The sequence below is a fragment of the Ylistrum balloti genome, unplaced genomic scaffold (genome assembly GCF_031769215.1).
Source record: "Ylistrum balloti isolate Yb309-2 unplaced genomic scaffold, AGI_CSIRO_Ybal_v1 Utg369856, whole genome shotgun sequence".
Classification (NCBI taxonomy): domain Eukaryota; kingdom Metazoa; phylum Mollusca; class Bivalvia; order Pectinida; family Pectinidae; genus Ylistrum; species Ylistrum balloti.
Window position 1 is genome coordinate 96265 of NW_026782006.1, and position 21512 is coordinate 117776.

The 21512-nt window shown below is 36.7% G+C and overlaps 1 protein-coding gene across 1 annotated transcript in view; it reads right to left on the reverse strand.

Annotated features, from left to right (window-relative positions):
- LOC132545754 (probable cyclin-dependent serine/threonine-protein kinase DDB_G0292550) overlaps window positions 1-20866 on the reverse strand; it is a 29194-nt gene extending 8328 nt beyond the window's left edge. The window contains exon 1 of the mRNA XM_060209443.1: window positions 18364-20866. Coding sequence (XP_060065426.1) covers window positions 18364-20866 — 2503 coding nt within the window. The remainder of the gene's footprint in view (window positions 1-18363) is intronic.
- Between the last annotated feature and the right edge of the window lie 646 nt (window positions 20867-21512).

Below are 21512 nucleotides of genomic sequence, written 5' to 3' on the forward strand. Positions count from 1 at the left end.
TTGCGTTTTTAATTTTATGTTTCAAGTTGGTAGAACAATACTGTGTTAACAGCTCAATTTGATAAAAATGTTTGATACTATTCTCTGTTAGTGCAATATTAGGTCTCACCGACCGGTGTTGAATCGTAGAGTCTAAATAATGATCAGTACAACATCAATAGTTTCAAATATAACTTCAAAGGAACTCTACATCCTGCAGCTCGGGAAACTAAATATGTCTGATATACAATGCGCCCGCCCTACTGAGGAAAGCGGTCCAACGTTTCCCAAGTGACAAATTACACAAAGCATGAACTGAGTACATTTTTTCATAAGATAACAATTCCCAATTCCAGATAAAAATGGATTTTATCGAAAGAATGAGAACAGTGCGACGGACAAGTGCGTCTGTGTAATAGAATCTAGCTTTCGGAAACCTGCTTTGTTTGTCTCCTAGCAAATTTCTAGAATCATCAAAGGTCTTTTTTAAAGATTTAGTCATATTAATTCAAAATAGTTAATGTGTGAGTGATCAAAGGCTGGAGATAAAATAATAACATGTAATTCTATTAGTACAAATATCATTTCCGCGGTGTCTGGATAAATCTCTGCCCTTCGTGCGCGCATGATAAAACGGCTGGATTAGCTTCAAATTCCAAATAATGCACACTTCAGCAAAGAATGATTTCATACAAAACATGAAAGTAGAGACGATTTTTTTACTTTTTTTTACCATTTCTGAATAAGCTGATTATTGAAATAAGTGATCAAACTCAAGTGATTTATCCTATGTAAACGTGTTGTAAGTAAGTCTGCTAACCTATTCAAAATACTGATATCGATTACAAACATCACAGACAGATAGGTAAACCTACTAACAAACAGTGTATAGGTTTAACGGTTCTAATAAACCTACCACATGAAAAGGCACCAGTTTGCAAGGTAAATCTACCAATCAAAAAGGCGTTAGGTTATACAGATTTGATAGATACATTAAAAAAATCTCTATTAACTCACAAACTAATAGATTGCTGTGTTGTTACAGACCTTGAAATTACTAAACAAAAGATGATGTACCATCTCATAATCTGCTGAGCCGAAATTCTGTCTACAAACTAAGACTTTAAGAACCATACGAGAGCGTTTTACAATCGATGACTGATCGGATGGTTCTTTATGAGAGCGAATTATGAAGAATACAACGAAAGCAATGATAATTAGCTGGCTGTTTTTTTTTTTTTTTTTTTTTTAACAAATGTATTCTAGAATCATCCTGTTTATCCGTTTTCGTTTCTTTAAACAACTTCAGAAATTTTAAAAACTGTTTAAGTTTTCTTTCTTTTCACTTTTACTAATAAAACCGGGAACCAAATGGACCTAGATTCACATCAATATTGTGATCTGATGAAATTTTTTTTACCCTTAACAGTTGAAGAGGTATCTTGACGGGCAACTGTGCGGAGCGAACTTGGGAACGGCGCTCTTTCATTTTCATTAGTTCCGCTCGATATGCCACAGCAAAAGAACACACAACTACAGGGAAAACATGAACAATTTATGACGCGATGAACAAAATGAATGTATTTGTGACATCCCATCCTGCTCTCGTGTTTCCTCTGGGGAAACACTGCTTGTGGAAGCAGCGACTGCATCCAGATTTTATAACCTGGAAACGCAAAAATGGTTCACAATAGAAAACAGCTCTTTCCCGTGCGAAACAAACTCATTGACCTCGTGACAAAGGTTTGATACTGTTTATCAGCATAGGTAGGTTTCAAGACAAATACTTACATATTCAATCAACTACAATCAGCATTCGCAGAGGTCTAGTATTATATACATTAAATTCGACTTGTACAATTGTTTCTAAAACTTTCCGATGTCAGCTTGGAAGTTACCTTAAAGGCTAATGACGTGACATAGTCTAAACAATTTAAGTCTAATCGTAAGGACGGTCGCAATTCTCTTGGCCAGTTTGCCAACAAGATGATTCTATTAAAATAATCATAATATGACGGTTCTGTTAAAATATTATTTTAACAGAACCCGTCTTTTTATATAGTTATTCTATTCCAACGCTACAACAGTGAATTTAGATGATTTAAGAACGCTGCTGTTTTCTGCACAGTCTTGTTCTGATTATATGCGATGTACATATTATCCAATATGTTAAGCCATCAGAGCTTCCATGAACGTTCCATGATAACGAGTGTCTCCCTATATTAATTGGTTCGGGAATTTCGAGACGTTTATAGATCCAGTGACAGACTACAGTTATCAGAGCTGAGGTGGAGTATAGTTGTATCTCGCATCCTAAAATATATAAAATGCAAATCTATATATTGACCCAGATGGCCATAATTAAATGGAAAGTGCGTGATTAATCTACAAGCAAGGGATCTAATTATTTGTTTTTTTAATTACCTGCTTGGAAAATCAACAAGGCTGACAGGGTAAACAATGATAATAGATTTCCTCGTTCGGAAAAGAAGTTCTAGTTGACCATTCATCCGTATTACAATATATCTTATTTCCGGTTAATAACAACAGATTCAACAAAATACACACAAGTGAATAGTATACTTGACTAAACTTTAGAGTTGGACAGAGTAGATCAAATGATACAGCGGAGCCAAACGATGAACCGATCTACAAGATACCGGTGATTTGTCAGTGTTGCTGAGGACTTAACAATCCAAAGTGACTAAAGAAAAAGTGAAAAAAGAAAGACAATACCAACATGGCAACATTGTCATAATTCAAACTCAAATTCTACTAGAATAAGATAATGTGTTCAAGAAGAGTAAGCGCCTTCTGCTTTAACGACACCCGCCATGTAAACCTTGGTCAATCCATGTCACGTTAAGTGATGAGAACAAGGTATACAACAACGGCAAAGTAACGAGCATCAAATACGTCCATATTCATTTCGCACAAAGAAATAGAATATAGAGATCACTATGGCGACCATTAAACTTCCCAATAATTTTCATCAACCTGCATCTTTTGAACCCTTTTGTTACGAATTTGTCAGTCAGTTCACGACATCTTGCACGAAAATCGTGATAATGGGAACAGGCCTTGAATATCAAATCAACTTTGACATGTAAATTCCATAGGTTGGAGATGAAGGGATATTGCTATCCAGAAAAGGAAAATTCGCAATATGGAAATTGAAATCATCACGTTTGTCATACTACTTGATGGAAAGCTATGTTGTTTTCGTTGTAAGAAGAATTTTGCAGCTGATGTAGAAGAGTTTGTCGTGTCCTTGATTTCCAGTTCTGATTGGTTTATACGATGGACGTAGTCAAGGAATTTCTTGTTATTTAAAGACAAAACGTCATTAATATATTTGATAGTGAAATAAAACGATTTTGCAAAGTCTTTGTGACTTGTTTTGATAAGCTCTTCAATAAATTCAACTTCGCATGAAACAAAAAGAAGTCAGCCAACAGAGGGGCGCAGTTGGTTCCCATATATATGCCAATAGTCTGTTGGAAGATCTTACCACCAAAATCCACGAAGATGTTGTCAACCAAAAACTCGATGATTTTTACGATTTGGTCCTCTGTATATTTCTTCTTTGAGTTGGACGTAAATTTGACAAAAATACGCTTCAGTATAGTTCACAATCATATATTTGTACCGCCGTTTACCTTCCTTGGAGAAGAAAGCTCTCATCACAACAGAACGAAGGCGTTCCTTCAGTTAAGAATGGGATATGGTGGTGTACAGGGTTGAAAAATAGAATGTTCTTATAGAAGAATGTTTTTAGAAGAGGGTGTTGAAGATTAGTCAAAAGCTCTTTGGTCATCAAGATCTCCACAAACAATTGATTCCACTTCTTGAGTAAACACAATAAGACTGTAACCCAAATTTGATAGTACTTAGAATAGTGGTTAGCATTTTAGACAAAGGCTTGGATGAACATTTAGACGAGCCAGCTATAAAACGTTGTTATATGGATTCTTGTTATAGGGATCCAGTATAAACGAGGAAAGTCCGTATCCTTCTCATTAATAGGCAATCTGAATAATTGTAATACTGTATAGGTGGGGTTTCCTTCGTTATCAAGCAAGCCAAGTTCATTTTGTATACAGGAAATGTAATTATGTTTGCAGACGAGCATCAAGTTATTGCACGCCTTATCTGCAGGTACAATGATATACCTGTCATTTTCAAAATCCAGATAGGGAGGTACACTAGCTCCATAATTCAATAACGTAATACTCTGATAATCTTAGAACAAGGTCGGGTACATGTGTATATTTCACATGTACATTACTCTGTTTTTTGGATTTGTTGCTCAGGGCTTTGTCCTCTTACTACCATTCTGTGTACATCTCAGTTGCTCTGTACATTGTATTCAACATTTCTGAAGGTTCTGATGGAATTGTCTATCTGTTCTCGTGTCACCCTTTTCCCCAACATAAACTTCAGAATACCTCAGAGTATAGCCAAAAACATGTGTACCGTTCTGCTCTCTATCATGCCTGTATTGGTACTGTTATCGATTAAAAGAAAACAGAAATAATCTCGACCATTTCCTACAAGACGACTTGATATATGACTAAGGCGACAGGCGCTGTAAACGGCTGATATCTGTGCACTGTAGCATACAGTTTCCTGGTATAGCTGGGGACTGATAAGACAATTTCCTCGTTTTCCATTCTGCTTGAATTCCCGGAGAATCTTTGGTCATTTTCTTGTATAGGGTTCCTGATTGATTAATCGAGGTAGCGGTTATTTACAGTGTTATGGTCATATAAAGATAACCTGCAACGAATATAAAGCTGTCAGTCATCTACTTTCTGTTTCTATATATAAATTATTGTTTCTGCGTGAATATTATTGATGCAGTAAATATCGCGCAATAATATTTATTCATGCAATATTTTACATTTCCATCAAATAAAAACAAACTGACGAAATTAACGACCACGTTTTTATGGAAAAACGGTTTTATCGCCCAAAGACTTCTTTATAGCGGAGTTATTGTTCATCCAATTTGCTGATATGGTTGTCCTTCCTGTGAGAACGCTATTTTTATAACTATGTCCTCGTGATCAGTATAGAGGGTCGTTAGTACGGAGATGAACCGATGCACGAGCTAATCAACTGTTGATAAATTACATGGTCTACATACGTTATACATATCGTTTCATGGCGTAGACAGATATTAAAAAATATTCGTAAAAATAAAACTGATTTTACCCGTATTCTTATTTTTTTAAATTTTTGTCTCAGGTATGCAAAGGATTGGCTGGACACTAAATTTTAACATAGATAGAGTTTTATTTTCATTCTAATCTATAAAATGGTGAAATGAAGAACCGTTTTGAATGGCTAAGCCAACATCACTACGGATTCCTGGATATTGTTTTAATATGAGTTAGTGATAAATCTATGTAAAGAACCGGTTATTAGCTACATATACAATGTACCAGTGAAGAACGTGTCAACGAGGTGCAATACAACTTGTTTGTAATCTGCTCTGACCGAGATAGATAGCAACTGTAGGACTTCATCACAATAGCTATTATAGACAGACAGCATTATCACCTGACGTTGATACACGATACTCAGGGAAGTGATCGGGACACCAGTTCTAAAAACAATCAGTCTCTTTATCCTTAGCTCGTTACTCAGTGCTTATCCAAGTACAGATAGCGTATCAACAGTTGTGTTGTTGAGAACCTGAAGTTATGTTTCTAAAATATTTCTGCTTATTGACAGTAGAATCCTCACCAAAACACGAAGTCAATATCAGAAATCTTTGTCAACAAAAATGTGTTTCCTATGGTTACACAAAGACAATATCAGACTTCATTGTCAATATAAAACGTGTGTTTCCTATGGTTACACAAAGACAATATTAGACCTCATTGTCAATAAAAAACATGTGTTTCCAATGGTTACACACAGACAATATCAGACCTCATTGTCAATATAAAATGTGTGTTTCCTATGGTTACACAAAGACAATATTAGACCTCATTGTCAATAAAAAACATGTGTTTCCAATGGTTACACACAGACAATATCAGACCTCATTGTCAATATAAAATGTGTGTTTCCTATGGTTACACAAAGACAATATCAGAAATCTTTGTCAACAAAAATGTGTGTTTCCTATGGTTACACACAGACAATATCAGACCTCATTGTCAATATAAAATGTGTGTTTCCTATGGTTACACACAGACAATATCAGACCTCATTGTCAATATAAAACGTGTGTTTCCTATGGTTACACACAGACAATATCAGACTTCATTGTCAATAAAAAACGTGTGCTCCCTGTGAGTACACAAAGTCAACATGAACTTATCGGAATATATATTATCATATCTCATCCAAACCAAAGTCATCAGTTCGAACGATTACCTTAATACAATCTTTGATATTGGTTAGAAATTTCTGTCATGTTTGGCGTGAGACGATTGGTCCTGAGATCAAACTATTCTTTACTGGGTATCTTTGTAATTCTGAGGTATGATGTACTTTAATACGTCACAAAGCCGAGCGCTAATAGCTGGTATCATCAGATACAGTGTCGTGGTTTTACTGTGTCACCAAAACAGTATAGGGGATTACTGTGTCTCAAAAACAGTATGGAGGTTTCACCGTGTCACCAAACCAGTATAGGGGTTTTACCGTGCCACCAAAACAGTATAGGAGTTTAACCGTGTCACCAAAACAGTATAGGGGTTTTACCGTGTCATCAAAACAGTATAGGGGTTTTACTGTGTCTCAAAAACAGTATAGGAGTTTTACCGTGTTTCAAAAACAGTATAGGGGATTACTGTGTCTCAAAAACATTATAGGGGATTACTGTGTCTCAAAAACATTATAGGGGATTACTGTGTCTCAAAAATGGTATAGGGGTTTTACTGCGTCTCAAAAACAGTATAGGGGATTACAGTGTCTCAAAAGCAGTATAGGGGTTTTACTGTGTCTCAAAAACAGTATAGGGGTTTTACTGTGTCTCAAAAACAGTATAGGGGTTTTATCGCGTCTCAAAACAGTATAGGGGTTTTACTGTGTCTCAAAAACAGTATAGGGGTTTTATCGCGTCTCAAAACAGTATAGGGGTTTTACTGTGTCTCAAAAACAGTATAGGGGTTTTATCGCGTCTCAAAACAGTAAAGGGGTTTTACCGTGTCACCAAAACAGTATAGGGGTTTTACTGTGTCTCAAAAACAGTATAGGGGTTTTACTGTGTCACCAAAACAGTATAGGGGTTTTACTGTGTCTCAAAAACAGTATAGGGGTTTTACTGTGTCACCAAAACAGTATAGGGGTTTTACTGTGTCTCAAAAACAGTATAGGGGTTTTACTGTGTCTCAAAAACAGTATAGGGGTTTTACTGTGTCTCAAAAACAGTATAGGGGTTTTACTGTGTCACCAAAACACTATAGGGGTTTTACTGTGTCTCAAAAACAGTATAGGGGTTTTACTGTGTCACCAAAACAGTATAGGGGTTTTACTGTGTCTCAAAAACAGTATAGGAGTTTTACCGTGTTTCAAAAACAGTATAGGGTTTTTACTCTGTCACCAAAACAGTATAGGGGTTTTACTGTGTCTCAAAAACAGTATAGGGGATAACTGTGTCTTAAAAACAGTATAGGGGTTTTACTGTGTCTCAAAAACAGTATAGGTTATTACTGTGTCACCAAAACAGTACAGTGGTTTTACTGTGTCTCAAAAACAGTATAGGGGTTTTTCTGTGTCACCAAAACAGTATAGGGGTTTTACTGTGTCTCAAAAACAGTATAGGTTATTACTGTGTCACCAAAACAGTATAGGGGTTTTACCGTGTCACCAAAACAGTATAGGGGTTTTACTGTGTCTCAAAAACAGTATAGGGGTTTTACTGTGTCTCAAAAACAGTATAGGGGTTTTACTGTGTCTCAAAAACAGTATAGGGGTTTTACCGTGTCACCAAAACAGTATAAGGGTTTTACCGTGTCACCCTCTTTTCCTGGTTCAATTAGGAAAAATTACTGAAGACTTGTTTATGCGAAGTTGTAAAATCAAACATGACTTTGATATGAAGACCGAGTACTTTTCTATATTAACAAGGCAATCTCAGGTTCAGATTATTAAATGACGGAGGAATATGTGCCTGTCGTATCGTTGTTCTCTCTTCCATCGACTGCTGTTTCCAGTTAATGGTGATCGCTCGTTGTAACTTACAATCACAAGACATTGTTTTGAGTCGGAAACATCATCATGTATCAGTTTTGGCAAATTGGTTTCTCTGTTGACCTCATGCATACCAAACTTCTGAAGAATGTTAAGATTGCCGTTTTAATGACAGAATATGATAATGAATAAAGTTGGTGTTGGCTGGCAGGATGGTTACCGCACTACCACCCATTCACGATATCTGATAGACACGTGCTGCAGTAAACCTGTCCCATTACCCAACCTACAGCCTTCCCCAGTGTAAACGCTGAGTCAGACAAGGTTTCTTACAAACGACATTTATTACGAATCTTATGTTTAGTACAATTTACACGAGAATGACATTTACGTCGGTTCGGAGATTGACAAAACAAGAAAATATATGTTTTCCGCGAAAGTTAAGAAGAAAATTGCTGTGAGTCTCGTTTTAGGTGAAAAGAAAACTACTCTTACATGACATTTGAGAGATAAACAAATCAGCGAATTTATATCCAGACTTCGCGAGAAATTTCCCATACCACCGGATGTTGGAAATAACAGCCCATCATTAATTGACTATAAATTCACGAGGAAATCATTAAATAAATGTATTTATTCCTTGTATTGGAATGGAATAAATGTGATTGTTTAAACGACCGACTTCTGCTTGGTCGAACCCTAGACTTTTGATGGGTACAGTGGTTTGTACCAAAAGAACTCTGGACATTTGGACAGTTGTTCGTACCAAGGTAAACGTTTGGGTTAAAGTCTTTGTAGACAGCATTTAGAGACTATGGTACAGAAAACGATGAAGACATAATTAACCTGATATATCTGAAGGCTTTGTCTTATTCGTGTTTAACATCAGTACACCTTGAATATGATTCGTTCAGACTATGTTGCTGGGCCTGAAATGTCGCTGATGTGAGCCTCGCAGTGACCGTCCTCAATTATTTCCCTCTGTTGACTCAGTACACCTTGATTATGATTCGTTCAGACTATGTTGCTGGGCCTGAAATGTCGCTGATGTGAGCCTCGCAGTGACCGTCCTCAATTATTTCCCTCTGTTGACTCAGTACACCTTGAATATGATTCGTTCAGACTAAGTTGCTGGGCCTGAAATGTCGCTGATGTGAGCCTCGCAGTGACCGTCCTCAATTATTTCCCTCTGTTGACTCAGTACACCTTGATTATGATTCGTTCAGACTATGTTGTTGGGCCTGAAATGTCGCTGATGTGAGCCTCGCAGTGACCGTCCTCAATTATTTCCCTCTGTTGACTCAGTACACCTTGAATATGATTCGTTCAGACTAAGTTGCTGGGCCTGAAATGTCGCTGATGTGAGCCTCGCAGTGACCGTCCTCAATTATTTCCCTCTGTTGACTCAGTACACCTTGAATATGATTCGTTCAGACTAAGTTGCTGGGCCTGAAATGTCGCTGATGTGAGCCTCGCAGTGACCGTCCTCAATTATTTCCCTCTGTTGACTCAGTACACCTTGAATATGATTCGTTCAGACTAAGTTGCTGAACCTGAAATGTCCTGAATTATTTCCCTCTATAACCAACATATACTTTCCAGTAAGCCTTTCAAACACCTGTTTTTCAATTATACTTATGTAGTAGGTGTTGTAATATTTTCTACCTTTGCTTGGTTGTATCCAAGGAAACAAGACAGTATTAGCGCGCTGGTATCCTCCACAGCGAGTCACAAAGTTACATTTAGAAAAAAATATTATAAATTATCGGCAATATAGCGATCAGGGATAATATAGTCTCAGTCCACCATTAATATACCCATCAAAACAAACCAAGCACTCATTTACCACGAGCTCACCAAAAGGACGTCGAATAGAGCGAAAACGTAATTAAATAATGGATGTTCAACTAAAACATCATAGTTATGAATATGATTTCGATTACTAGTGTTCAGGTAGAAGTACAATATATACATAAATTTATTGAGAGCTAGAGAACCGAAAATAATTCCTCTAATAACGTTCCGTCTGACAATGAACTACGGCCTCTTAACATGTACTTTATTTTTACTAAACTTCTTGTCATTGTCTTAGATATGTTCATGTTTTTTGTTAACCTTGTCCTACAAGAAATTATATACTTTATGTGTTTTTGGACTTTTGTGTTGTAAATAGTTATCTAACATTGCATTACTGTGTGTTACAGATAGATGTCAACATTGTATTACTGTGTGTTACAGACAGATGTCAACATTGTATTACTGTGTTACAGATAGATGTCAACATTGTATTATTTTGTGTTACAGATAGATGTCAACATTGTATTACTGTGTGTTACAGATAGTTGTCAACATTGTATTACTATGTGTTACAGATAGATGTCAACATTGCATTACTGTGTGTTACAGATAGATGTCAACATTGTATTACTGTGTGTTACAGATAAATGTCAACATTGTATTACTGTGTGTTACAGACAGATGTCAACATTGTATTACTGTGTTACAGATAGATGTCAACATTGTATTACTGTGTTACAGATAGATGTCAACATTGTATTACTGTGTTACAGATAGATATCAACATTTATTTACTGTGTGTTATATGTAGATGTCAACATTGTATTACTTTGTGTTACAGATAGATGTCAACATTGTATTACTGTGTTACAGATAGATGTCAACATTGTATTACTGTGTGTTACATGTAGATGTTAAGATTGTATTACTTTGTGTTACAGATAGATGTCAACATTGTATTACTGTGTTACAGATAGATGTCAATATTTTATTACTGTGTGTTACATGTAGATGTCAACATTGTATTACTTTGTGTTACAGATAGATGTCAACATTTTATTACTGTGTGTTATATATAGATGTCAACATTGTATTAGTGTGTGTTATATATAGATGTCAACATTGTATTACTGTGTGTTAAATATGTGCTGTTATTCCAGGACATTTTTAATATGTCCTGGTGATTCGGATCAAATTTCTGTTACTACATTTACTGTCTGTGTTGTTGTTCCTGGAAACATATTACCGATCTTATAGTATACCTGGTGAGATAATGCAATGTAGTAGATCATGTTCACATCCCAGCACTTCCTCTGTAGGAGCTTAATGTCACCTGTAGTCAGTCTGATCGACCACATAAGTTTTAATGAAACATTACATTGTAGGGTCTGTATCGGATACATTACGCAATTCCAGATGGTATCTCAAAAACATGATTTTCTCTCACAAAATGAACAGATAATGGACCTCCACAGTTGTAACATGTGTTTCCTATTGAAAAGAAGACCACAGGCGACAATATATAGATACTGCAAAGTCGTTAGGGAGATAATACATTATCTGTAGAGGTTTAATCCATATATATGTGTACGTGTGATTTAGTCATATTAACAAATGCTTCTACAGAACAGTTACCGTACGACGTAGAGACGCTAATAAATGTTAACTCATATCATTCTGGTAGATTTATTGTTTTACCTCAAACAAATAATAACAGAATATATTCTTTTTTTCATTGAGATAAGTCGACAAGAAAAGCGTGCCAAAAAAGTCAATCCTGAGGATTTTTAACCAAAATGTGATCAGGAAAGTAAGGAAAATTGCTCACTGAACCATCCTTGTGATGGTATATCTAGCTCATTTTTTAAAAAGCTGTATATGAGAAATGAACGGTATTCAAAATTCGACCAATTTAAAATACAGATGAGTCAAAATTTTCAACAGGAACCATCACTGACAAAATATCACACCATGATTATTGCCATGATTAAAGTCAATATTAGAGGTTTTAATGTTTTTTTAAACCATGAAATCCTCTAATATTGTTTTTTTATTTTATTTGTAAGAAGGAACATTAAATTAATCCATATCAATTAGAGTTAAGTATAATTAGATTAAGATACGGTATATTTTAGTCTTTTGAATAAGATATCTTCCTTTCGGTTTCATTAACTAATGAATCTTTGAGGTTGAATTTGAGCTGTTTTTTATTTGAAATTGGGCGATATATCTCAAATTATGAATTAATTATATTGATAACGTCTTCAGCCAATGCTGAAAAAATCCTTAACTTAATATCTATGTAAGATGCTCTTGACAGAAATGCTATCTTTGTAAAGGTATCTGGAAATAATGTTTGAAGTCAAGTTAATTAAATCCTCACCTAAGACAAATTTTATAAGTCCGTGATATTGAATAACAATGATATCAATGTGTCTTCTGTGTTTTTATGAGTTTGCTAAATCTTCTAACAATCACCATAACATGATCCTCTCGATTAAATGGAAGTCAAGGTTGAATGCATTCTTTCCTTTCCCTCAATATTTCCAGGATTAGGACCTATGCAATTTTCATTCAAATTAAAAAGATATTTGAATGTTTAATTTCAGATTCATTTAATGAAAACATCCATTTTATGGAAGTTTCACAAGCAAAATCACTTGTCCATAGGACAAAGGCTTTGTGGAAAAATTTTCGTTGTTCGAATTTTCTCAGTATTGAGGCAAAATTGCATGGAATGAAGTTTGGTGAGCATACACAGTTAAATATGTCTTTAAGTACTCGCTCTTTCTCTCTCTTTTTTAAATCACAAGTTATTGAAATATGTTCAATTTCAACGAAGAATGACACCTAAGTACAACAGGCCATTTGTATGGGTTTTCTGTTTTTTAGAGGGGCAGGGGTGTTACGAATGTGCCATTGGGAAATTATGAATATTGAATAAAATATTTCAGGATGAGAAACCCGTACTATTACTGAAATTAAGTAACGGTATTTTCTAAATCTAACAGGAAAGCCAAAATCCAATAATCAAGTTAAAAATGGCTTTCCTGCCATTTCCTTAGTCCAATGCCTTTTCCATGCAATGCCTCTAGCGGAATATTTTGGTAAATCTGTTTTGTGTTTTAGCGTGTTCCAGTGCTGTTAATTTAATTCAAAAGGGGAAGATGCTATAGTTCAAAAGTTAATAGATATAATTATATGACTTTATTTGTTTTCTTAGTCTTCCTGGGGTTTCTAGGTGACTTTTCCTGGTTATAATGCTACCAGCCACTAATTAGAAAAATAATGATAAATTTTCAAAAATCTGTTTCAATTAGTTTCATGTAAGGCCTATTTTTACAGTAAAATGACTAGATTATATACTCCGTAGAAATATCACTACTTTAACGGCACCTTCACTAAATAGACATATCACTAAAACTCATTTACTCGAAAGAAATATCATATTACTGTCTTACCACCATAGAAATAACATTTCAATGCCTTTACTGCATAGAAATATCATTGTACTACCTTTACTAAATAGAAATATCACTTTAAAGCCGTTACTGCATAGAAGTATCATCTTAATACCTTAACTACATAGAAGATATCATTTTAAAGCCTTTACTCCATAGAAATAACAATTTCATAACTTTACTGCATAGAAATATCATTTTAATGCCTTTACTGCATAGAAATATCACTTTAAAGCCTTTACTGCATGGAAGTATCATTTTCATGCCTTTACTACATAGAAATATCACTTTCATGCCTTTACTACATAGAAATATCATTTTAATGCCTTTACTACATAGAAATATCATTTTAATGTCTTTACTGAATAGAAATATCACTTTAAAGCCTTTACTACATAGAAATATCATTTTCATGCCTTTACTACATAGAAATATCACTTTAATGCTTTTCCCCATAGAAATATCAATTTCATAACTTTACTGCATAGAAATATCATTTTAATGTCTTTAATGCATAGAAATATCACTTTAATGTCTTTACTGCATAGAAATATAATTTTCAAGCCTTTAATCAAATAGAAATATCATTTTAACGCCTTTACTGCATAGAAATATCATTTTAATGTCTTTACTGCATAGAAATATCACTTTCAAGCCTTTAATCAAATAGAAATATCATTCCAAAGTCTTTACTACATAGAAATATTATTACAGTTATCCTATCCCATAGAAATACCAGTATGACTATCATATCCAATAAAAATATCACTTGTACCATCACATACCATAGAAATAGCATCACTACTATCATGTGCATTGAACTATTATTAAAACCCCATTCATGTGATATTGAATAAACGAATCTTACCAAACACACGGCTACGTAAAATGTAACGCATCTGACCAGAGACCTAGATCTCATAGGAAATGTAAAGGAATGTAAGATTCTGTTTTTTACGTAATTTTCCGAGCATTCGTTAAAAGCAGTATTAAGTAGACGTTACTGTTAACCTGGTTCTCCATTGAGTAACTGAATTATTTTACTTATATAGTCGATGAATAAGACGCTTATCCTTCCGGAACAGATGTTCACATGTGTGAAATATATAAAAATAAAGAAATTATGATGGGAGTGTTATGAACGTAAATATATTGTAATTGAAATTGATCCTTTAGTGGTACAGAAAATCATTATCAAGCCTTAACTACATAGAAATATCATTTTAATGCCTTTACTACATAGAAATATCATTTTAAAGCTTTTACTACAGAGATGTAATGCTTTACTCTACAGAAATGTCATGCTTTACTCTACACAGATGTCATACTTTACTCTACCGAAATGTCATACCCTACACAACAGAGATGCCATACTTTACTCTACAGAAATGCCATACTTTACTCTACACAGATGTCATACTTTACTCTACAGACATGTCATACTCTACACAACAGAGATGCCATACTTTACTCTATAGACATGTCATACTTTACTCTACAGACATGTCATACTCTACACAACAGAGATGCCATACTTTACTCTACACAGATGTCATACTTTACTCTACAGACATGTCATACTTTACAGAATTGTCATACTCTACACAGATGTCATACTTCACTCTACACATGTGTCATACTTTACTCTACAGAGATGTCATACTTTACTCTACAGAGATGTCATACTTTACTCTACAGAGATGTCATACTTTACTCTACAGAAATGTCATACTTTAAAGATTGGTATATCCTGTTATTGACATTAAACAGTATCAATCTCATTAATTATAAGATGAGAATGAAATGCAATATTCTAATGCCTCGTTAATTATACGTGACAGTATTATTGCCTTGTATGTAAAGACCCTGGATAAGTGGTATCATTCAATATGTTTCGGATAGAACCATGATGCTATTAAAATGTGTAAGGACAAACTCGATATTCCTTTCGGATAAATCTCATGGTTTTAGTTATTTTATCTAGGTTTAGAAGAACAATTTAACAAATACAAAAATCCCTTTCGACTCCGTTAAGTTCTCGAACATAAGCAGCGCGGCGTGATACTGTAATACAAACTTCTACATGTATATTTATACCCTGAAATACGTATAGTGGGTATAAGTGTAATCTTCCTATTCTCGTACAAACAGAACTGCTAAATCGACAAAAACCCGATAGCGGACCAAGTTAATACCCTCTGCTTCTCAAAAATCAATCTCGCCTAGCCATTAGGGCGATCACATACTGGGTACATCTAGTTCTATCAACCTAACTAATCTACAAACTATTTCAAAATTGCGTCAAATAACGCTAAATTAAACCTGGAATCGAAAAGGGCTATCTCTTATATAACTTAAATGTTGTTGCTTTTTATTGCCGAGACACGCATGGTGCCTATTCGGGAGAACAAGGGCGTAGTGCCTAGTTTCCAGTTATCTCCCTTGAAAAGGACCCTCGACTGGGTCCCCTCTGAGCCCTTTCATCTGCTAATAGTCAGTCCCGATCCGGCAGTAAGAGGCACTTGTCGCTAAGAACACTTTAAGGTATTCTCGTTCCGAGGTATTTCAAGTGTAGTAATGATTTGATGGTTCCGTCGTCTTGTACAAAATGGCAATTAGAAAAGTAGAGTTAATCGGTTTTATTATCAGTTCCATATGTCTGATTGTTAAATCTGTACGATATATATATATATCTGGAGCTAGCTCTTTCCTCCAGGTTTGGTTCGCTCGTGACAAGTGTTAAGACGGTTGATGTTCTGCTAGGAGCACAATTGAAAATCTTTTTTGGACTTAATCATTACTGTTTCGGAATTAACAATCCTCTACTGTTCATGCTTACATTCCATGTGCCTAGTTTACGGTTCCAATCGCTATAGGATAACAAAGTTCTTCCTGGATGTCTTGTGATAATGCCCTATCATTCCTGTTCCTTTCACATACATATTAAAATCTGTATTTATTGTAACATAGACAAAGAATTAGGCCCAGAGAACCCCCCACCCCTTCCCCTTACCCCTGGGTGTCCCAGGCTAGTAATCATTCCAAATTCCCTAAACACACAATGTGAAGGGTTAACATGTCCAAATCAGTTTTATTCGGAAACTCCTGTTTTCCCTGAATGTGGATCGATTTCTCGGGTTTATTTTACCAGTCAAGATCGACTTACGAAAGTGTGAATATTCGATAAACAATAGCCTATTTACTAACTGTATTAACTGTACTCGTGTTTTACTGTCTGATCCTACATCCCTTATACACCCTTAATAGCCTTTCCTAGAACTGGCTGCGTGTGGTCCAAGTGTAATCACTTATTTCTTTCCTCTTTACATAGAATAATTTATTGAAAATTTCCTTAATTTGATTAAACATTTGTCAATAAAACCTTAAAGGTCAGCCGGAGGACAGCTAATGATAAATACAGGTAACACAGGTATACCCGGACTTGCTTTACGATTCAATCACGGTGCTATCGTTAGTGTACAATTTCATAATCATTCCTTCTCGTTACCCAGTGAGTGTTTGAGGACTTGTTGTCACGTGACTGTTTTGAGGAGTTGTTTTCATTTGATGTGCTTTGTGGAATTGTTACCATGCATGTGTTGTGTGGAGTTGATACCATACGTGTGTTGTGTGGAGTTGATACCATGCGTGTGTTGTATGGAGTTGATACCATGCGTGTGTTTAGCAGTTGATACCATGCGTGTGTTGTGTGGAGTTGATATCATGCATGTGTTGTGTGGAGTTGATACCATACGTGTGTTGTGTGGAGTTAACACCATGCGTGTGTTGTGTGGAGTTGTAACCATGCATGTGTTTTGTGGAGTTGTTACCATGCGTGTGTTGTGTGGAGTTGTTACCATTCATGTGTTGTGTGGAGTTGATACCATGCGTGTGTAATGTGGAGTTGATACCATGCGTGTGTTGTGTGGAGTTTAAACCATGCATGTGTTGTGTGGAGTTGATACCATGCGTGTGTTTTGCAGTTGATACCATGCGTGTGTTGTGTGGAGTTGATATCATGCATGTGTTGTGTGGAGTTGATACCATACGTGTGTTGTGTGGAGTTAACACCATGCGTGTGTTGTGTGGAGTTGATACCATGCGTGTGTTGTGTGGAGTTGATACCATGCATGTGTTCTGTGGAGTTGTTACCATGAATGTGTTGTGTGGAGTTGATATCATGCGTGTGTAGTTGATACCAATCGTGTGTTGTGTGGAGTTGATACCTTGCGTGTGTAGTGAGGAGTTGATACCATGCATGTGTTGTGTGGAGTTGTTACCATGCGTGTGTTGTTTGGAGTTGATACCATGTATGTGTTGTGTGGAGTTGTTACAATGCATGTGTTGTGTGGAGTTGTAACCATGCATGTGGTTTGTGGAGTTGTTACCATGAATGTGTTGTGTGGAGTTGATATCATGCGTGTGTAGTTGATACCAATCGTGTGTTGTGTGGAGTTGATACCTTGCGTGTGTAGTGAGGAGTTGATACCATGCATGTGTTGTGTGGAGTTGTTACCATGCGTGTGTTGTTTGGAGTTGATACCATGCATGTGTTGTGTGGAGTTGTTACAATGCATGTGTTGTGTGGAGTTGTAACCATGCATGTGGTTTGTGGAGTTGTTACCGTGCATGTGTTGTGAGGAGTTGATACCATGCATGTGTTGTGTGGAGTTGTTACCATGCATGTGTTGTGTGGAGTTCATACCATGCATGTGTTGTGTGGAGTTGTTACAATGCATGTGTTGTGTGGAGTTGTAACCATGCATGTGTTTTGTGGAGTTGTTACCATGCGTGTGTAATGTGGAGTTGATACCATGCGTGTGTTGTGTGGAGTTTATACCATGCATGTGTTGTGTGGAGTTGATACCATGCATGTGTTGAGTGAAGTTGATACCATGCATGTGTTGTGTGGAGTTGTTACCATGCTTGTGTTGTGTGGAGTTGTTACCATGCATGTGTTGTGTGGAGTTGATACCATGCATGTGTTGTGTGGAGTTGTAACCATGCATGTGTTTTGTGGAGTTGTTACCATGGGTGTGTAATGTGGAGTTGATACCATGCGTGTGTTGTGTGGAGTTTATACCATGCATGTGTTGTGTGGAGTTGATACCATGCATGTGTTGTGTGAAGTTGATACCATGCATGTGTCGTGTGGAGTTGTTACCATGCATGTGTTGTGTGGATTTGTTACCATGAATGTGTTGTGCGGAGGTAATACCATGCGTGTGTTGTGTGGAGTTGTTACCATGCGTGTGTTGTGTGGAGTTGATACCATGCATATGTTGTGTGGAGTTGTTACAATGCATGTGTTGTGGGGAGGTAATACCATGCATATGTTGTGTGGAGTTGTTACCATGCATGTGTTTTGTGGAGTTGTTACCATGCATGTGTTGTGTGGAGTTGATACCATGAATGTGTTGTGGGGAGGTAATACCATGCATATGTTGTGTGGAGTTGTTACCATGCATGTGTTTTGTGGAGTTGTTACCATGCATGTGTTGTGTGGAGTTGATACCATGCATGTGTTGTGTGGAGTTGTTACCATGCGTGTGTTGTGTGGAGTTGATACCATGCATATGTTGTGTGGAGTTGTTACAATGCATGTGTTGTGGGGAGGTAATACCAAGCATATGTTGTGTGGAGTTGTTACCATGCATGTGTTTTGTGGAGTTGTTACCATGCATGTGTTGTGTGGAGTTGATACCATGAATGTGTTGTGGGGAGGTAATACCATGCATATGTTGTGTGGAGTTGTTACCATGCATGTGTTTTGTGGAGTTGTTACCATGCATGTGTTGTGTGGAGTTGTAACCATGCAAGTGTTTTGTGGAGTTGATACCATGCGTGTGTTCTGTGGACTTGTTACCATGCATGTGTTTTGTGGAGTTGTTACCATGCATGTGTTTTGTGGATTTGTTATCATGCGTGTGTTGTGTGAAGTTGTTACCATGCGTGTGTTGTGTGGAGTTGATATCATGCATGTGTTGTGTGGAGTTGTTACCATTCATGTGTTGTGTGGAGTTGATACCATGCATGGGTTGTATGGAGTTGTTAAAATATATGTGTTGTGTGGAGTTGTTACAACGTATGTGTTGTGTGGAGTTGTTACTATTCATGTGTGGTGTGGAGTTGATACCATGCGTGTGTAATGTGGAGTTGATACCATGCATGTGTTGTGCGGAGGTAATACCATGCGTGTGTTGTGTGGAGTTGTTACCATGCATGTGTTTTTTTAAGTTGTTACCATGCATGTGCTGTGTGGAGTTGTAACCATGCATATGCATGTGTTGTGTGGAGTTGTAACCATGCAAGTGTTTTGTGGAGTTGATACCATGCGTGTGTTCTGTGGAGTTGCTACCATGCATGTGTTTTGTGGAGTTGTTACCATGCATGTGTTTTGTGGAGTTGTTATCATGCGTGTGTAATGTGGAGTTGATACCATGCATGAGTTGTGTGAAGGTGTTAAAATACATGTGTTGTGTGGAGTTGTTACAACGCATGTGTTGTGTGGAGTTGTTACTATTTATGTTTTGTGTGGAGTTGATACCATGCATGTGTTGTGTGAAGTTGTTACCATGCGTGTGTTGTGTGGAGTTGATACCATGCATGTGTTGTGTGGAGTTGTTACAATGCATGTGGTGTGTGGAGTTGTAACCATGCATGTGTTTTGTGGAGTTGTTACCATGCATGTGTTTTGTGGAGTTGTTATCATGCGTGTGTAATGTGGAGTTGATACCATGCATGAGTTGTGTGGAGGTGTTAAAATACATGTGTTGTGTGGAGTTGTTACAACGCATGTGTTGTGTGGAGTTGTTACTATTTATGTTTTGTGTGGAGTTGATACCATGCATGTGTTGTGTGAAGTTGTTACCATGCGTGTGTTGTGTGGAGTTGATACCATGCATGTGTTGTGTGGAGTTGTTACAACGCATGTGTTGTGTGGAGTTGTTACTATTTATGTTTTGTGTGGAGTTGATACCATGCATGTGTTGTGTGGAGTTGTTACAATGCATGTGGTGTGTGGAGTTGTAACCATGCATGTGTTTTGTGGAGTTGTTACCATGCATGTGTTGTGTGGAGTTGTTACCATTCATGTGTTGTGTGGAGTTGATACCATGCGTGTGTAATGTGGAGTTGCTACCATGCGTGTGTTGTGTGGAGTTGATACCATGCATGTGTTGTGCGGAGGTAATACCATGCATGTGCTGTGTGGAGTTGTTACCATGCATGTGTTGTGTGGAGTTGTTACCATGCATATGCATGTGTTGTGTGGAGTTGATACCATGCATGTGTTGTGTAGAGTTGATACCATGCATGTGTTGTGTGGAGTTGATACCATGCATGAGTTGTGTTGAGTTGTTCAAATACATGTGTTGTGTGGAGTTGTTACTATTCATGTGTTGTGTGGAGTTGATACCATGCATGTGTTGTGTGAAGTTGTTACCATGCGTGTGTTGTGTGGAGTTGATACCATGCATGTGTTGTGTGGAGTTGTTACCATGCTTGTGTTGTGTGGAGTTGTTACCATGCATGTGTTGTGTGGAGTTGATACCATGCATGTGTTGTGTGAAGTTGTTACCATTCATGTGTTGTGTGGAGTTGTTACCATGCATGTGTTGTGTGGAGTTGATACCATGCATGTGTTGTGTGAAGTTGTTACCATTCATGTGTTGTGTGGAGTTGTTACTATTCATGTGTTGTGTGGAGTTGTTACCATGCGTGTGTTTTGCGGAGTTGTAACCATGCGTTTGTTGTGTGGAGGTATGATTATACGAGTGGTTAGTTTCCATGGTTTTGTAATTAGTGTCAATTTTCCAGTGTTTTATGATTATGGGTACCATCCATTGTTTTTTATCACTGTTACCTGTCCATTGTTTTGTGATCACTGTTACCTTCCCATTGTTTTTTTATCACTGTTACCTTCCCATTGTTTTGTGATCACTGTTACCTTCCCATTGTTTTGTGATCACTGTTACCTTCCCATTGTTTTGTGATCACTGTTACCTTCCCATTGTTTTGTGATCACTGTTACCTTCCCATTGTTTTATGATCACTATTACCTTCCCATTGTTTTGTGATCACTGTTACCTTCCCATTGTTTTTTGATCACTGTTACCTTCCCAT